The sequence below is a fragment of the Manihot esculenta genome, chromosome 3 (assembly GCF_001659605.2).
Source record: "Manihot esculenta cultivar AM560-2 chromosome 3, M.esculenta_v8, whole genome shotgun sequence".
Classification (NCBI taxonomy): domain Eukaryota; kingdom Viridiplantae; phylum Streptophyta; class Magnoliopsida; order Malpighiales; family Euphorbiaceae; genus Manihot; species Manihot esculenta.
In genome coordinates, this window is record NC_035163.2 from 10,931,349 (window position 1) to 10,951,560 (window position 20,212).

Consider the following 20,212-nt stretch of genomic DNA (forward strand, 5'->3'; position numbering starts at 1 on the left):
TAAATATAATACTAATCCACCACTTGTTTTTAAATTATACTAATATTTAAAATGAATTTTTAAAAAATTAATAATATATAAATTAAATATTTAATTATCTAACCTGATTTATTTGAATGTTAAAATAATATATAATTAATATGAAATTATAATTCAATCTCCATTTTTCTATTTTCTAAAAAAATTATTAATAAAATAAATTATTGTAAAAAATAATTTATAATTTTAGTTTTATTATAAATTATAATTCTATTTTAAAATTTTAAATTATTATCGATTTTATTTTAAAATTTATTAACGTTAATAATTTTATTAATTTTTAATTATATAAATAATAATAAAATATAATTAAAATAATTTTAAAAAAGTTAAAATTTAATTAGTAAAAAGAAATACAAATGTAACTGCAACAATTTTTTAACTCATAATAACTCATATTTATTATGGATTTTAAGAAGTAGAGCTCCCTCTCTTCGCTAGTCTCTCTCTATCTCTCTGATCAGTCCCCCTCATTCGTATATATAGGTGTAGGTGAATTGGTCCCTCCCAGTTCTCCTTTGCTAGTTATATTTCTGTTGAAGCCCAAAAAATACCTTTAAAGTCTCGAGGAGACGAAACAAACTAGTGCCGATTTCTGCGAGCCAACTCTTGACTTTTTCTTCATTTGAGCTTCTTGGTATGTCTAATTTTTCAGTTTTCCATAATGGGTGTATGCTTTCTTTTCCCCGATTTTATTCACTTGAATTCTATGGTGTTCTGGAGCTTGTTAACACACCTTGACGACATTCCCCGTCTCTGTTTTCTTTTCTGAGTTAGTGAAAGAACGACCTATTTCTGAGTTGGGTTTTTATTTTCAATGCACGATCTTATTTTCTCTTTGTTTTTGAATAAGATAATGGTGAGATATCTACTTTATGAAGCAGGATGCTGATACACTCTGTAATTGATCCCTATTCTCTCTCCTTGATGAAGTTGTTTTTTTGTTTTTTTGAACAAACAATTGGAATAAAAATCTTTGATGAAGTCACTTGCATTCTTGCTATATGCATTTTTTCATATGGATTTAGTTTCTCTTGGCAATTTGATTGATTTTACCTTGTATATTTTTTAGTACCCAAAATCGTGTTAAACAGAACAAGAAAAGAGGAAACATGATCTTTGTGACAGAATATGTTTGTTTAAATTTGATGGATTATTGTCTGTGGTCGATTTCATCAAACCTTCTTTGAGGGTTGCCATGCCATTAGCACTTTCATAGTCTTTTAACTGAAGGGGGACTAAGTTATATGTAACTAGCCTGCTGCTATATAATTTTTTTAAACTAGGCTTTTATAAAACAAAAAGAAACAAATTCAAATATTTATACTATTTGGGAGAAAGTAGAGTTAAGTAAAGTTTTCTAAGATATGCTTTTATAAGATAAATTTTTTTATAATTTTTAAATTTTAATAATTTTTTATTGTTTGAAAAGAACACAAAATTTTTTAAACTATTTTCAATAGAAAATTTTTGAAGTTGAAATTGTTGAAGTTGTTGCGATTCTCCTCGCCTTCCATACCAGCTTCCGTTCAGGTCTGTCTCTCTGACGACATTCCATCGCCAGTCGACCGCCATCGCCGCCATTTCTCTCCTTCCCTTCCTTTGTGGAGCCTCTTTTCCTCTCTCCACTCGATTGCAGGTCTGGTGTTAAAAGAAATAGAATTTGTCTTTGCAATTTTTTCATTCCTCCCTCCCTCTCTTCCATTTAACCTTTTTATTGTTGAATTCAATTTTAACGCCCTCTCTGTGCTCACCCCTAACGCCCTCACCTCAAAGTGCCTCGCCTCTGAGCTCCATCCAGGCATCCACTTCCAGCGGCGCTTCCACCATCCACCGTCCAGCCTCTAGTCTTTTTCTGAGTAGAGCCACCGGCCATGCACGCATCTCGCCGCGAGATTCTCACGCCTGTGCCTCCACTCTCCTCCCGACTGGACTGATTAACCATCGTCGATTAACTTTCGTCTCGTCACTCTTCACTATGCTGCGGCTGCTGCGGGACTCGGCGACGCTGAATCCTCCTCAGTCCTCACCTCAGTCCTCTATTGCTCTTTAGTCTCTCTTTCCACGCAATCATCGGCGTCGGCCGTCACTCTTTATCGGCTCTCCACGCATCGTTGGGCCGTCGGCAATTTGGTCGTGCTTCCTCAGTCCTCAGTCCTCTCCGAGTCTCTGTGTGGCGCTTCCAGCCTTGAGCCTTCCACAGTCCGTGGACCAAACTCCGGGACCAAAAGTGCCTCTCGCGCCTCCAGCCCTCGGTTGTGTCGTACATCGCTGCCTGCCAGTGCCACCGTGCTGTTGAACTTGAATAAACTGTAGAAGGTAAGTAAATATTTGTGATTTGCTGTTGATTGTTGAATTGGTGTGCTTTTGATTGTTGAATTTGATTCAGCAAAGGTTTCTTGTTGTTTATGTCATTTTTTGAAGGTTTTTTCATTTACTGCCTTTCTTCTTTCTTGGATTGCCATAAAAAAGATTAAAATCCTTGTATCTTTCTGTCAAAGTTCCCAAGAAACAATCAGTCTCCTAAACTGCAATGGCTAAAGCTATTCTTTCTTCTTTCTTGAATTGATATCAGAAAGATTGAAGGGGAAGGCATCAAGGCACTCAAACCAGTGAAAGAAATCACTTTCCAAATAAAGGGTTGACGCAGCACCAAAGGTAAGCTTGTTCATGGATTTCGTTGAGAACCTGGAACCCAAAGCCAGGAGATATCTACCACGATTCACAAATAAAAACAGGAAAATTCATAGCTTGCAGATACTGTATTTATATCTTGTGCTAAAGAAACAAAATTCTTTCTTCTCTTTGAATTTGCATAAAAGGGATTGAAAATCCTATTCTTTCCGTTAATAGATCCCAAGAAAGAAGAAACACTTCAATTGAATTTTAGAACATTGGAAAAAAAAAATGAAAAGTTTGAAAATAGGTTCAACAGATTGAACCGACCAAACCGAACCGAACCAGTTTGGTTTGATTTGATTTGGTTATCTCTCTTATTCGATTCGGTTCCATTTATGTAAAATTTTATAATTCGGTTTTCGGTCATTTAGGTTCGGTTCAGTTTTGAAGAATGCTCGCCCCTATATTTAATCTCTCATTATAGCAAATTTTATAACTAAATTAAATAAAAATATAATAATTGTATTTTTTTATAAATCTAATTTAATTGTGAATTAAAATTCATAAATTAATGAAATATTTTTTAAAAATGTTTTGAATAAATTTTTAAAATTTAAGTTAAAAAAAAAACTAAACATTGTGCCAAGAAGAGCATTGGCTCCATGTCCAACAAACAAAGACGTCAGTAAATTCAAACTATCAAAACATCAAGCAAACGTACATGGAAGTACAGTGCGGAGAGACTACACAGGCTTTCACATTGTACTTCCAACACATTCTTTCATCACTGTTCGATGCTCACCTTTGTGATTGTGTTCCCACTCCTTTTTTTTCTTGCTATTTCTCCAGGCAATAGAGTGGAGTGGTAAGCAGGAATTTAAAGGGTTTGGCTTGCCTTTTTTCTTTCTCTCTACGAAGACGGTTTCTGTAGAAAGCAAGTTTCGGACATTTGGAAATTTTCCTTTAGTCTCCTCTACTACCTGTATGACCTCCTCATACCAGGAAACCACGCAAGTGCAAGCACATAATTTGGGGAAAATATTTGCAATAGTATCCCAGTGTCAATACATTTCATAGCATTATAACTGACCTTTTTTATTGCGTTAATTTTATATTGCTAAACTATTTTGGGCGTGTATATCAACTGTCTGTTTGATAAAATTCCCCATATAGAATTCAGTTTATATGGAACAACACCTCGCACTCAATAAGTCAATATACATTCATATATGTATTATATACCTATAATTTTTTCACTTGTTTTTATATGGGTGAGTTGTAAATGTGCTAGCGATATACCATGCTATTACTTATTTGGTATGTGAATGAGTTGTTTGAATCATGATTCTCAAATTTAATCTATATGTCGTTTACACCCATTGCTGATTATGCAAAACTACATTTCTTATGCTATTCTTAAGACATTATAGATGCTCTGTTTGCATTGTTAAATCCTAAACCATGGTATGATGTTAATCTATTACTTGGTAACTCGTCTTGAGAGAACCCTTTTCGAATCTATGTTACACCTCAGTAACGGCTACCTTACTGAAAAAAAGTCACCATTTGAAAATATTTTGTTCTACTTTTGTATATTGTGCCCTTAAGTGTTGCTTAGTAATTATCATGAAATGAATGGCCTTCATGTCCATGTTTATATCTTCCCCTATGTATCATTTTCTTCTTATAAATGTTTTTTTCCCCTAACTGCTAGTGTCATTATGGAAAATGGGAAAGAAGCTGAGCTTAAAAGTTTCTTGGAAGTCCTTCCCTCAGTAGAATTTTGCTGCGTCTATGGCTCAGCGCTCCATCCAAATAATTATGACAAGGTTTTTTCCTCCACATGTCCTTTAGAGTGATTTCTTCTATTTCCTTGTATATAGATGCATGCATAAACCTGAAATAGTGTTTTGTTATGTTGATGAATGCGTTTTTTCTAGTCATCCATGGTAGATTATATTCTTGGTGTATCAGATCCTCAACAATGGCATTCTGAGGTAAAGATTGAAGTTTAGACACTTTCCTATCATTCCTTCTCTTCTATGCATCTCACTTTATTGTTTTTGTTTATCATGCTGTTCAGAATTTGAAGTTAAATGGAGATCACTATGCCTCATGGATGGTGCATTTTGGAGGGGCAAAACTGGTGCTTGCCTCTCTAGCTCTGTGTCTCATACTTTATTACCTTATCTTGAGACTTTAATCTTGTCATTTTGTGCTAGATAACTGAAGTTGCAGAAGAGATTGGTGTTGGCGTGCATTTCAATCCTTTCATAACATGGAAGGGGAAGGTATTCAAAATAACTTTTCAATAAATTAGGAAAGTAATCTATTTTCACATGCATTTGGATGCCATTTATCTTGTCATCCTTTAGAATTAGCATGTTTTCGAGCTTGACATATTATCCACTGTTCAGTACTGTCTTGTAAATTCTCATCTGTAAGCACTTATTGATAGATGCTCAAGTATGGGGTTGTTAGAATGCATGACTTGGTTCAGGACATAATGAATTGGAAGAGATTCTACTTGTGTGGTCGTCTACAAAAACCGGTATGTCTTCTCTTGTTTGGCATAATCTTTATTATGTTCTTTGTTGTAACAAAATTAATGCCCAATTCCTTCTTCTGAACTTGGTTGGAATCCCATTTGCGAAAAGCACTTGTTTGAATGTGATGATGAATAGGCTAGAATTGAAATGGACTAATTCTGTCCATATGCATGAAATAGGTTCAATGAATCAAAAGCAAATTCATTTTGGTCAACTCAATAGCTACAGACAAGTTATATTTTCTTAAGGTTACATTCACATTGTCGTGTTTAATTGAAAATTCTCCTCATGCCGGATTTAATTTCCCTTCTTAATATGTTACATATATGAGAAGAAGATTTAGAAATAAGTCTTGATTGTAATAGTTGGCTGGAAAGGAATAACAAAAATAACAAAGTATCATTTATTCTGTTAGAAGCAGTTACTAAGCTCACTGAGCTATACAAGTAGAGTAGAGAGACTAATCTGTAACTCAGTCAATGATCAATCAAGAAATACACATTCTCTCTCTCTTTTTTTCTAATCCCTGCGTCTCTATTCGAATTCTCTCTGTTCTCTATTCCCTCTCATTTGTTTCTCTCTATTTATAACATAATGTTTCTACTTTTCTTTGAAGAACCTATGATGAAAACAAATCGAGAACTTCTTTGAGAGAATTCCTTGATATCATAAATTGATGAATAATTTTTTGAATGCTTTATCTTAGAATCCAATGCTTTTTTATAATGAAGGCTTAATTCAATTAAGAATTACATAAAAATTTAAATTAAAAAAATATTTCTTATCTTCTATTAAAATTTTAAAAATTAAACTAAAAATAACAATTGAAAAGTAAACTGAAGATAATAAGCTAACTTAGAGATAAGATGTTGATCCTTTATTTGTTGCAACCACTTTGATCATAATCTACTAAGTAGAAGGATAATACACATTCACAACACTACCTCCTTCCTAGAGAAAAAGCTTGTCCCCATGCTTGTTTTCAGTCATCTGGTTCGATATAGGAGGCCCTAAATCCTTCAATTCTATCCAAAATTTTTTTTTTGCATTGACGGTTTGATGGAATATGGCTCATTACAGGTGTAGCAAGGGCCTTTAGCTTGAAGTTCAACCATTTTTGTCCTTCTTAGTTGTTTGACAAATGGAGTTGAGGTGCTTGCCACACTTGAAGATGTTGCACTGTTATTTCCCCTAGACCTATGAGTTAAACTGCTAGTAATGGTGCATACTCTTGAAATGACCTATAAGCTGTCACCATCTAATTGTCTGATTGACCTAGCTGTTTTTCCTTAATGTTCGAGCAAAATTCACTGCAGTAACTAAATTGCGAGGGTTATGCAGTTCCATCTCTAGCCAAATATTCTTACATAATTCTGCAGTATGGATGTCAATTTGGAGAATTGTTGCCCTCACCAATAAGGATTGAAATTGGCTTTAATAATCTTCTATGCTTCCAACTTACTTTAGGCTTACCAACTCTCCCAAGGGATTGCTACACAAAGGAGGGACAAATCGCACGTTGTAGTTCTCCTTAAACATCTCCTGTCATCCCAGGTTCCTCTTGTTCAAGTCTGTAAAACCAAAATTGAGCCTCACCGGTAAGATGGAAGGCAGCTGAACTAACTTTATCTGCTTCTGCAGTTTGTTGATTGTGAAAGAATTGTTCATAATGTTTAAGCCATCCGAGCAGATCATTGGAGCCATCAAACAAGGGAAAATCAAGTTTCTTATATCTAGGAATAACGTAACCCTTAGAGCGATTATTATTTGATTGGACAAAATTTTGCTAGCCGCAACTTGTCCCATTTTGGTTTTAGTTTGCTCCTCTATTGAAGGTGCAACCTAGCTTGGAAATTTGACGAGCCAAGTCAATGAATTGAGCACCGGTTTGTTGCATGAAAGAGTTTAGCTTCTGTTCTAGATTTTCTAAATCATCTGTAATCGGCTCTGATACCGAATTATAAAATCCGTCTCATGCCATATTGATTTTCTCTTGTTAATGTTTTTACTTCTCTTTAAAGAACCTGTTGTGAAAATAAATTGAGAGCTCATTTGAGAGAATTTTCTGATCTCATAAATTGACAAATTAATTTCTGAATGCTTTATTCATAGAATTCAATGCATTTTTATAATGAAGGCTGCATTTAGATAAAGATTACGTAAAAAACTTGAACTAAAAAAAATACTTACTATCTTCTACAAAAATTTAAAAATTAAACTCAAGATAACAATTAAAATTAAACTAAAGATAACAAGCTAAGCTTAAAAATAAGATGTTGATCCCTTATTTGTTGCAACCACTTTGACCAGAATCTATCAAGTAGAAGGATAATGTACATCCACTATAAATTTTAATTCAATCAATTTAATTAATATTTAATACTTTATGTTTTTGAAGAAAATAGTGATTAATTGTCTTATGGACTATTCTGATTTAACATTTTTATGTTTATATATGCATATCAGATGCTATTATAGTTTTATATGCTTTCTGTGTGCATGCGCCTGCACTAACATGCATGTATAAGGATTCTATGTTCACAAGCCAAAATCTAACATGTTCAATGTCAAAGGTAAAGCCAGGATTTTGAATATTTTCCATGAGCCCTTTCTTGTATTGAAAATGAGATATAATAGTTTTACGGTTAGTTAAAATAAATGTATATTTTGCGATACATATAATGAAGCAATCAAAGTTAAAATTTTAATTCAAGTATCTCAACATTAATATATTACCCACATGTTTATAAATAGAAAAAGATGTAAGGACCCAACATCATAATTTTAATAAAGAAGATTTGTTACTTATAACTAAAAATAACAACAATAAAATCTTGAAATTAGGATAGAAATGATCAGTTTTTATTTATTTAGTTTATAATAAGAAAAAAATTAGATATTGGTGAAACAAAAATTGTGATATTCAAAAAATAGCTAAACTAAATTACTAATCTTGTCTCTATATATCATTACTTACTGTTCCACCTGAGTTTCACATTTAAATTTGTTAGTTTATTTGTCTTTCCTCCATTTTTTTTACTTATATTTCATGTTTTTGTGATTTCAAGGATAAAAATATATTTTCTTATTAACTTAAGTCTGTCTATATATATAATTTTACAACAGGAATATTTAATTTTAATTTTATTATAATATTTTTATTTTCAGGAAAATAAGGAGAGCAATTGTCACTTCTCTTGAGTGTGAGCTAGCAACTATTCAAGTTCAAGCTCAAATTGATAAGAGAATGAGTCGGGTTTGTTTATTTAGCGAAACTAGCCAAATTGAGTCTTTTTACAAGCTGAGCCCAAGTAGCTTGTTAAGAGCTCAATCTCAACTTGTTAAAGCCCGTTGTCTGTATGACATTTCTGTTTTTTGCGCAATTGTGAGATTTCATGATGAAGTGCTTTAGTATTGTAATTGAATCAAATAGTTCATAAATAAAATTGAGGCTTGACTCTGTATTTATGGGTGTTGGACTCATTCAATATACGACACCTAAATATGAAATTCTCTGTAGTCCAACTCCAGCATCTAAATGTCAGGTCTTGATCCTCTTTTTCTTTAATTGCCTAAGCATGATTTGATTGATATAAACTAATTAACTAATTTTTAGGTGATCATTTATTTTACTTTTTATGCTTGTGCTCCTAAGCTTTTTGTTTGCTGCCAGGGTTCATACTCCGTCTATAATATCTTTGCCGCCTTTATCGTTAGCAAGTGTCATTTTTTTTTTAACTTTTTGTTTTTCAGGTTCACATCCTTTTTGATAATTTGGATATTGGAAATGTTAACTCTGTAAACCTAAGGGCTGCACTTTCTGCTGCTCTCCTCATTTTGCCATCCAAATTCACTGAGGTTTGTCCCTTTTTCATCACTTACACTTTATGGAATGGGTTAATCCGTTAAGAGTTTGGTACTTGAATCAATTATGACCTAATTGAGTATCAAGTATCAACTAATGACCCAAAAATTAGAGGGACATGGAAGTTGTAAGTAATATTAACAAGTGTATGATGTAGAACTAGTGGAACAATGCGTAAAAAAGGTGAGAAAAAGATTATCAGAGGCGAGAAACAAATTGTTACATATAGTAGAAAGATGTATAGGAAGAAGTAGCTAGGAGAGAGTTAGAAATGGAGGGAAAAGTAGTTAGCTCTTGAAGAGTTTGTTAGAGCAGTTATTAATATTATAGAAACGAAGTTGTTAAGTTCTGGTGGGAGAGGCAGTTGTCAATGCATAAAAGGAGCTGGAAAGCTCTAATTGACTCATCCAAAAAAATATCTTAAACAATACTCAGTTTTATCTCTCAATATTCTCTCTCTGTTCTCTATTTTCTCCCTCAACTTCTTATGTTTCTTCAGTTCTCATCTATAACTGTTTTTTCTTCTCTATTAATTGCTTTGTTAGTGTATCTATCTTAACAGTTGGTATCAGAGCTTGTTTGTGAGTGGGCAATATTTGCAAATTCATTCTTTGGAGGTGGAATCCATGGCTAGATCTACTGGTGTGCCAAGAGGCAATAAGGTTGGTTGAGGTGGATGAACAACTAAGATCCTTCCACTAGGGTTTTTAAGGCACAAGGAAAGAAGTGTAAATGGTGAAGGCTAATTTCAAGAATCTCCAAAATGTATTCAGGCATGATGTGGAGGGAGTGAGGAAGGAGGTTTTGGACGCCAAAAGCTGAGAGGAGATCTTGGAAGGAAGGGTCTATTTGATCTCAGGGAGAGAATGGAGCAAATGGCAAAGGACTACTTCCTCTTCCAAGGGAGAATCTTGCTTCTCAGAATAAAGATCAAGGCAGTTCTGGTTCTATAGATGAATCAGGTAATCTTGATAAAATTTTTTCCTAAAATAGAGTTATTACATTCAATGGAAGTGAATCTAGAGTGTGGATTAGGAAATGTACCAAGTACTATGAAGTTTATGGGGGTTCCTAAGGATAAGATGGTAGGAATTGCAAGTTTATATTCGGTTGAAAGGGCAGATGCTTGGTTTAATAAGTGGAAAAATGGTAGCAAATCCCAGCTATGGGAAGAATTTGAAATGGCTTTGTGAAATAGACTTGGGGATTTGGGATTGAAAGATATTGTGGAAGGATATGTGAGAATGAGACAGTTAGGACTGGTGTAAGAATATCAAGATAGTTTTGGGGATTTTAGGATACGGGTGGAAAGGGTAACACCTGAATTGAGTGAATCTTATTTTCTTTCAAGCCTCATGGATGTTTGAGGGGTTAGGCTTATGATGAAGATGATGAAACTAGAAACCCTTGCCTAGTTGATCAATTGTAATACAAAACCTTCTCCATTCTCCAAACCAGCTGCCAACTCATTTAGAAACTCTGCCCTTCTCTTACTATAAAACCTCTCAATTCCATCAAAGTTACGCTTACTCACCAATCTTCAGTTTGGAAACCAACCACCAATATATCAAAATCTCTCCTGTCATCAGTAGTGCTTTGTTAACCAACCTCCAAAACCTGCTAGCCAAGCAAACCAAGTGGCTGTCAGTGGCCTAAACCTTGTATTCAAGTGTGGGGATAAGCATTTTTCTAGCCACCAATATGAGCAGAAGAATGTTTTGCCTATGCTATCTGTGGAACAAGGGGAATAAGCAGTAATGATAATGAGGAATAAGTAATTCCTCTAGTAGAGTATGGGGAATTACTCGAGTACCAGCAAGAGATGACTTCTGAATGCATGCTATAGAGGGTAGTTAGGGAATGGAAGCAAAGAGTAGTTTCTTTATGATCTTTATAGATAGTGGAAGCACAAATAGCTTCCTGGACGCTAGAGTTGCATGAGATCTTGAGAGGTACCTCTTGTGCAAGTACCTATATCTGCTATTGTAGTGGTAGGTGGTAGAAAACTCACTGGGTCTACACTTTTGCCCATCATTTCAAAAGCGTAATTCTCTTTCCCTATTAGTATTCTAGCACTAGGCAATTTTGATGTATTATTAGGAGCGGATTGGTTCATTTTTTTGTTCCAACTTATGAGGCCCTGCAAGTATCATTCCACAAGGATGGGAATTGCTATTGTTATGGAGGGTCAATGATTCAATAGCAACTCCAATCTACTTTCATGTGCTGACTTGTAGCAACTACAATAGTAATAGAATTTCTAATAATAGAGATACTCAAGTTTCTAGTTTTACACAATGAATATGATTCCCAATTATCCTAAATTTAGTCTTCTTCCAATGCTGCACAAAGTACCATCTTGAAATTAGAGCCCTACAATTGAAGAAGATAACCCGCTAGAGCAACCTAAGAGAGGTGAAATCATGAAAAATAGGGGAAAATAAAACTAGGGAGAGTGAAAGAGGAGATGCATCTGAGAGAGATGTTACACTATCGTGCAAGGAAATGGCCGAGCATGCATTTTTGTGTTGGCTCTCTCACATGAGCATGTGAGGTATGGGTAATTGGGTTTTGTTGATTTTGAAATAATTATGTTTCTTGATTTTGTGAATTAAATATCTGGTTTTTTGTTTCCATGTAAGAGAACATCTGTAATTTGTGGTTTTTGTGATTTTCTTCACTTGTCCTTCAATAATTTTCCTTTTGTGATTTTGTGAAAGATTGTTGTTTTCAAATGACAGCTCGGGTCCTTTTTTTCTTTTTCCTTTTCTCTCTTTTTTTTTAATGTTCTCTTAGCTTTTTGATTTAGGGAGGTAGGTGAAGGGAGTGCATGGGGGAGGGACGACAGAGGGGAAGAGAGTGCAAGAAGGTAGAAAGAGAGAGAGAGAGAGAGAGAGAGAGAGGAGCGATGGATGGAGGAGCAGAGAACTATTAATTTAATTAAGGTATTTTAGTATGTTCCACAATTTGGATTCAGTTTTATTGAAATTCTTTCTGTAAATAGCTTAGATTTGTAGTGATAATTAGCGGTATGATTATGTAGTATGATTGGGATATGATTAGGCTATAATTAGGGAATTAGTTTATTTTCTTACCTAGTATATACTCTTGTAAGTAGTGTATATATCCCAATTGGCTTGAGGGAAATAATCAAGTACTTTTTCTCAAAACTTTTGCTTTCTTCTCATCATTAGTTTCATAGTATCAGAGCCAAAAAAAACTTAGTTCACCTATGAGTGGCAGATCAGCCACCTTGCTTTGGAGACTTTCTAGAAATCAGTTGGTCTCACCATCTAGCCCATCCTCTTCGTTGGCTTCTGATCGGCTTTCCGATGAAGCACCGCCGCCAAAACCGGTCCCACATGCTTTCACGCACTGCTCAAAGCAATTTGTCTCCGGTACACGCGCTGGCGCATGAACTGTCCTTCAGCGACTGTTTTATGCCAGCGACTCTTCCTCCAGCATCGCTTGGCGCCGGTGACTCCAGTCCAGTAGGTCTGGTCACCCAGCTTGTCTTTACACGCCCCTTGTGAATAGTAGCATCGGATTTACTGTTCACGGGCACAAATTCCCAGATTCAGGTCCCTATTTAGTCCCTTGTTGTTCCAAAATCTCTCTGGACATATCTGAGAAGCAGAACACCATCAATACAGGTTATGAGTCCCTTAAACCTTTCTTTTCAATTGCTACGGTGAAGTTGCAAGGAAATAATAATTATTAACAAAAAATGCCATTGATATCACTGCCAATGATGGAACAACTGGGTTAAGATTGATGCTCAACTATGTAGTCTTTTATGGCATTCGTTAGATCCAAAATTGCTTGCTTTATTTCAATTTTGCAAAACTTATTGTAAGGTTTGGACTAAGGCCCAAACATGATATACTAATGACATACAACGCATCTATAAGGTTGTGTCAGATATGGTTCACTTACAACAGAATCATTAGGATATGGTTAGTTACTTGGTCAAGTAGAAACTCTAAAAGATGAATTTAATTCTCTTATGCCTTTTTCTGATGATGTTGATGCGCAAGACGAACAACGTGATACATTCTTTATGGTTTTGGTATTAATTGGATTGCGATATGACCTTTGCTCTGTTAAAGATCAAATTTTGACTGGTTCAGTTATTCCAACTTTAGAAGATGTGTCAGCTAGGCTCTTATGTATTTCCCGTAGTAAGAGTGACGCTACAGATATGGAATTCTCAGTTTTGGCTGTGCAGTAAGGGAATCAAGAATAAGGAGGAAAACGCAAAGGTAAAGGGAAGAAGTTTCATTGCTCCTATTGTGATAAGAAAGGTCACAAACGGGATGCATGTTGGGCATTGCATGGCCGCCTACTACAACCCAATCAACCCGATAATATTGGCAAGTCAACAGCTCATCTTGCCCAATCTAATAAAGAAGGCTTGCTTCCACAACCCACCAATAAATCTCAGGAACTAGATTCAATCACTTTAACTGGAAAAGACTATAAAAAATACTTGCAGTTTCAAACAGCTAAGCAACATCCTCCATCTTCCAGCATTGTTCACTCCGGTAATTCCTTTGCTTGTCTAACTAAGTGTTCACATAGGTGCTTCTGATCACATCTCTGGTAATCACAATCTTTTCTCTACTCTTGTTTCACCTTCCACACCATCTAAAGTCACCTTAGCTAATGGTTCATGTTATAGATTATAGGAAGTAAATATGTTAATATAAGAAGTAAATATTGATAGATGTATTAGTTGCTTAATCTTAGGGATCGCATGATCATAGTCTTGATTTCTTTTCCTTTCAGATGCAGTCTCTCATGTATAAATATATTGTAATCTCTATTGTAATAGATATCAAATATTACCTTTCTACATGGTATCAGAGCCTCCCATATAGAAATTTAAATTTTTGGAGACTTAGGGCTCTGTTCATTTTTTTTTGAGACTTAGAGCTCTGTTCATTTAGGTTACCCATATAGGGTAACGTTGGATCTCACTGCCCACTTAGGAAGGACGCCGGTGAAGCTTCCTTGAAGAGCCAATAAGCGTTCGGCTGGCGAGTGAGCCTCACGCTCCGCGACAAAGTTCTACCGCCGTCCCACTCTCCGACGCGTGGAGGCGCATCGTCTGCCCATCGCTACTTCAGTCACCATCGTTAGAGTCGCCTCGCAGCCCCCTCATTAGATCTGTTGTTCGTTTGTCGTTTGGGTGTTGGATTGAGGTGTTTTTTGGTACTGTTCACATCTGGTTAATGTTCACCTCCTGTTTTCTGATTTTGTGTTTTGCTTTGGGTTGGTTGTTCCTATGGCTGAAGTTAATGATGACTAAAATCTCGGAACACAAATTAAATGGATTTATTTTTTTGGATTGGAGTAAGATTATCCGTATTTATTTATGAAGTATTGAAATGGATGACCATCTTACTAAGGATCCTCCAATTGATGAAATTAGGAGAGATTGGATGAGGGATGATACTTGATTATTTTTACAGATTCAAAATTCTATTCATAGTGAGGTAATCAGTCTTATTAATCACTGTGAATTTGTTAAAGAATTAATGGAGCATTTGGAATTTTTATATTATGGCAAAGGGAATATTTCTCGTATTCATGATGTGTGTAAGGCGTTTTATCAAGCTGAGAAAAATGATAGAACTTTGACCTCCTAATTTATGGATTTTAAAAGAGTGTACGGGGAACTTAATGTCTTGATGCATTTAGTACAGATGTGAAAACTCAACAAGCTCAATGAGAGCAAATGGTTGTTATGAGCTTTCTTGCAGGTCTCCCTCCAGAGTTTGAGACGGCTAAACCTCAGATCCTTTCTGATTTTGAAATATCATCGTTACCTGATGTGTTCACTAGAATGTTGCGTACGGAGTCTCCAAATCCTTCACACACCCCTAGTGCTCTTGTTAGTCGCAATGACAGTGGCAGATAGAATAATAGAGGTGAGCACATGGGAGGTTTTAATGGTGGTAGAGGATCTCAACATCCTGGGGAAGCAGTTCCTACTTCTGACTCCGGTAGAATCATTTATTATTACTGCCGTGAACCTGGATATACTAAGAAGACGTGCCAGAAACTTCAGAATAAGAATCAACGCTCACAAATGGCGCATATGGCAGTTGAGGCCTCTTCTGATTAGGGAATTTTGATATATGCAGATGAGTATGCACAATTTATGCAAAACCAAGCATCTTTGAAATCCTCTAACTCCTCTATGCAATTGCCGAGTCAGGTAACTCTATTGCATGTCTTGTGTCTTCATCCTCCAAGTAGGTTATTGATTCTGGTGCTACCGATCATATGTCAGGTAATTCTACCCTTTTGTCCAATCTTAAGTCTCATGCATCGTCTTCTTATGTTACTTTTGTTGATGGCACTAAATCTTCTGTCATGGGTTCTGGACATGTCAACTTAACCCTTTCCCTTTCTATATCCTTTGTGTTATGTCTTCCTAAGTTCGCCTTTAATTTGCTTTCCGTTAGTAAACTCATTTGTGCATTGAATTGTTGTGTTTCATTCTTTTCTGATCATTTTGTTTTTTAGAATCTTTCAACGAAGTAGATTATTGGTAGAGGGCGTGAGTCAGAGGGCCTTCATGTCTTGGATCAGCAACTACGTAGATCTCTTACATGTTCCACGTGTTTAACACCTTTTGATATTCATTGTCGTTTGGGGTATCCTTTTCTCTCGGCTTTGAAGAAGTTATATCCACAGTTACACTCTTTGTCTGTTTTAGATTGTGAGTCTTGTCAATTTGTCAAATATCACTATTTACCTACAGCATGGTTTTAAATAACGGCCGTTACGTTACGTAACGGCCGTTATGTAACGGGTTTTGGGAGGGCCGTTACCCGTTATCCCGTTATATAACGGCCCCTCCTGATTTGCATGTGTAACGGTAACGGCCGTTACCGACCGTTACGTAACGGTAACGGCCGTTACCAATAATTAAAATTCTTTTATATCTTTTATTTTTTGCTCCCTATTCTCATTTTCATTAGTTTCTACACTTTTTAGCAGCTTTAAAGACTATATTTTTAAAGTTTTCTCTTCCTTTTCTCTTTCAAATTTCAATCTTCCTTGCATATTTCTCATATAAACTTAGATCCATTATAAACTATTCTATTTCCAAGCTTATTTCTTCTAAAAAGTTAGTTAAATTTTATCTATTTTAGTTTTTAATTGTTGTTTTTTTTCCCTTTTTTTTGTAAGTTTTTGTGGATTAAAGCGTTAGTTTTGAGTTAAAATTATACTTTGAGCTATTAGTTTACTCGATCTATAAAGATTATGTTGATTTTTCTTATTCTAAACTATATGATGTTTAATTTAAGTTGAATAATCTATATTTTATATATTTATGTTTATTATGCATTTGTATACATTGTTCTAAATTAAATCTAATCAATATCATTTTATTTATGAACTTTGCAAATTTTTTTAAAACATTTGCGTAGCGCCAAGCTGTTACCGTTACGTTACGGCCGTTATAGGTCTGTTTCCGTTACCCGCGACCACGACTGCGAACGTGGCCGCGACCGCGATTTAAAACCATGACCTACAGTGTCTCGAGTCAATAAACGGGCTTTATCTCCTTTTGAGTTAGTATATTCTGATATTTTTAGTCCTTGTCCTATTGTGTCTAAGTTTGGCTTTAAGTACTTTGTTACTTTTGTTGATGATTTCTCTCGCACTACTTGGTTATTTTTAATGAAGAGTCATTCAGAATTGTTCTCTATCTTTTGTGCCTTTTATGCTGAAATCCAAACTCAATTTAATATTTCCATTCAAATATTGCAAAGTGATAATGCTAAAGAGTATCTTTCTGAGGAATTCCAATCTTATTTGTTACAAAAAGAGATTCTTCATCAGTCTTCCAGTGTTGACACTCCTTCATAGAATGGAGTTGTCGAAAGAAAAAATCTGACATCTTCTTGAAGTAGCCAGAGCCCTCTTATTCCAAATGAAAGTACCTAAATGTTTTTGGATTGAAGCTGTATCTATTGCTTGTTTTTTGATCAATCGCATGCCTTCCTCCGTCCTTCATGGTGATATCCCTTATAACATGTTTTCTACTAAATCTTTATTTCCTATTGAGTCACGTATCTTTGCATCAAATCCAGTTTTTTATGAGAGGACGAAGCATATAGAGGTGGATTGCCATTTTATTAGGCAAAGGATTGAGTCGGGATGCATTTCTACTGGCTCTGTCAACTCAAATGATCAATTAGTCGATGTTTTCACAAAATCTCTTCAAGGTTCACGAATCAAGTATATTTGTAACAAGCTTGGAGCATATGACATGGACGCTCCAGTTTGAGGGGAGTGTTGAGATTCTTTCTGTAAATAGTCTAGATTTGTAGTGATAATTAGGGATATGATTATGTGATATGATTGGGATATGATTAGACTATAATTAGGGAATTAATTTATTTTCTTACCTAGTATATACTCTTATAAGTAGTATATATACCTCAATTTTGGGGGGAATAATCAAGTATTTTCTCTCAAAACTTTTGCATTCTTCTTCTTTTCATCATCGGTTTCAAGTTTGATGTGAGAACTCCATAGAAAACAGAATTATACCTAAGGGAATGAATTGTTACATTTTCAAGTAGTGGGGACTACTGTGTGATTTATGCCAAACCTCACCTGATGACCCTTGTTGAAATTTTAAGAGAGAAAAGATTAGTTTCCCTTTCGGTCTTCTCTCTCCATTTTACATTGTTCTCTTTTTCCTATTTTTTTATAGAACATAGTCCATGTGATATAGGATGTTATTCCACATGCTCCTTTAAGCTACTAAAAAAGAACTATAATCGATAGACTCAAATTTTGGATTTTTGCAGTATTGGCTGTTGTAGAATAATAAAATAGTCTGCACATTTATTCTTTTGCAGGAAGATCTGTATTCCAAAATATGTAGTCTATCGTATATGGGAGACTTGCGCATGCTTTTTGCGGAGGACAAAAACAAGGTAAAGTTTAACACAGCTTGCCTTGGGGAAATTGGTCATAGCTTGTGAATGGTGTTGTCATACTTATCATGTATTCAATTATAAAACCTGGCAATAATTGCTCTTAGCAGAGTTTCTGACTATTTTCAAAGAACAGTCTACTTTGACAAGTGATACCAAAGATATTCCTTCATATTTGCTATTATCAATTTGAACACTATAATAGTGAGTCTGTGATTTACAATGTCCAGGTTTTACATCCACTCTAGTTTCATCTTTTCCCTCATTGAAACCAAAGCTGGCTCACCAGCCATTCCTATCTCTCTTCGTGGTGTTGGCATCTTATTCTTAAACTATGATATCGTTAGTACACATGCAACATGGCCGCAGTTGCCAAATGATTGACACCATTTATCATCACTATCAACCTGCCACAGGTGAAGAAGATTGTACAAGGACAATTTGGTCTATTCCAATCAATGTATACACCATTACTTCAAGAATACGAGGCCAAAGAGTTACTAAGATTCTCCTCATTCAATAGTCATCAGGCAAATATCTCTCAGGTCTGTTTACATTTCCAAGTTCTCAATTTAAAGCATGTTGGATTTTGTACTTATAACTGGGGGGGGGGGGGGGGAGGAGCTCTCTCTTTGATCAGATGATTAAACATCTCTAATCAATTTATCCATATCTATTTTTATCCATTAAAATAAAAATGGTATAGTTTATCCTATGGAAAGCTCGAGAATTCTTTTTAACTTGGCTGGCATGCTTTAGGATGTATTCCTGAACTCATTCTATACTTGAAAACTTCCGGGGAATTCTTAGTTGTAAGCTACAAAATTGTCTTGTCTCAAATTTCTTGTTTATGGCAGATATATTGGCAGCACTATTTCTTTTATAGACAAATGCATATCCATACTTTACAATGGTCATTTTTATCTCCATCTAGAAAACCTTACACATTCAAGCCTCTCATAACCAGGATTGTGGTTTGTCGGTAACTCGCTCTCTTGTTCGTGCTCTTCCACCATTAGTCAGAAGCAAAATGGGGATGAAGCTGGGAGAGGAAAACGTTTTGACTGATTCTGGTATGATAATCTCTTTACTTGAATATTTAATATATCGATTAGTAGTCAATTGCATAATCTGTGTTACAATATCAAGCCCCCAAAACTCAGCGGCCAGCAGCACTTGCAAAACATGATTTAGAAATATGGAGGGAAGCCTGCTGCCAATAATGGTTTACAAGCTGGAGTTGCATACTTTCATCTTGAACATCAAGGTGAACATATTTTAACATCATTTTAGTTAACCTAAATTTCCAGGAAGAGTTTTACGTGAAGTTTTGATTGGTTCAAGAGAAGAGGCTGCAAGATGCATGCAAAACGTTATAAGGCGTACAGTCATGGTTTCCAGTTTAAGACAGGCTGCCTCTGGTCTCCTGGCTGTTGGCGGTATTAATTCCACTAGATATCTTGCTAGTAAAATGCGCAAGGCTTGGAAATCATGGACTTGATTTTGTGCAAATTTTAATTCCTTTGGTTTCCTAGTATATTGAAATTAGTTCTGCTAGACTAAAGGTATGTATTTCTTACGTGCAGAGGTAGAAACACATAGTAAAGCGTGGGTATCTAAAAACTAGGTGAATAGATTCTGAGAGCAAGTTTTGTTTTGCTAAATGCTAATCCCTTTTCATAATCTTGTGCGAGATGAAGCGTTTTATTTTGTTGTTTTTGCACTTTGGACTTTTTTCCCCTTCTACCTGGCCGTAGGGAATGCTCAATATATTATTATCATTAAATTATTTTTTCAGTTAATTGGGATGGGGACCAACAAAGATTTAAAATCTTGACCTTAGCAATGAAAACAATAGTATTTTTTGAAATTTTAATAATGTATTCATATTTATTGGTTTGGCTTGCTTCAGCTTGAAAAAAAAAATTAAATTTGAAATTTGAAGCCTGTAAAGCATTAAATTATTGCTAAGAAATTGGAAAAACAAATGGTGATATCAAGTATAAATAACCTTTTTCATTAGAGTTATAACTATCAATTCCACGTCTTCTCAAATTTTATTCACACATGTTCAATATTAGAGTTTATAACTATCAAGTCCACGTTCATTATTATAGAACTATATAGCCAAATTATAACAAACATCTTCTTCCTATTGCATTTCCATGGGACTT

General features: G+C 35.1%; 1 protein-coding gene across 8 annotated transcripts; it reads left to right on the forward strand.

Annotated features, from left to right (window-relative positions):
* Positions 1 to 546: 546 nt before the first annotated feature.
* LOC110610425 (phosphatidate cytidylyltransferase, mitochondrial) lies at positions 547 to 19,761 on the forward strand. 8 transcript variants are annotated; one of them, XM_043954789.1, is made up of 14 exons: positions 1,449 to 1,678; positions 1,816 to 2,358; positions 2,615 to 2,697; positions 3,508 to 3,668; positions 4,373 to 4,487; positions 4,599 to 4,655; positions 4,742 to 4,804; positions 4,881 to 4,949; positions 5,117 to 5,209; positions 8,961 to 9,065; positions 17,961 to 18,038; positions 18,455 to 18,583; positions 19,006 to 19,111; positions 19,349 to 19,761. In XM_043954789.1, exons 4-14 carry the CDS (start codon positions 3,643 to 3,645, stop codon positions 19,537 to 19,539), a joined length of 1,032 nt encoding a protein of 343 aa, XP_043810724.1. In that variant the 5' UTR covers positions 1,449 to 1,678; positions 1,816 to 2,358; positions 2,615 to 2,697; positions 3,508 to 3,642; the 3' UTR covers positions 19,540 to 19,761. The 8 variants fall into 8 exon arrangements, with proteins under 8 accessions (XP_043810726.1, XP_043810729.1, XP_043810725.1 ...); XM_043954790.1 differs by lacking the exons at positions 1,449 to 1,678; positions 1,816 to 2,358 and adding an exon at positions 602 to 676; XM_043954796.1 differs by having other exon boundaries at positions 1,431 to 2,358; positions 19,332 to 19,520.
* The last annotated feature ends 451 nt before the right edge of the window (positions 19,762 to 20,212 follow it).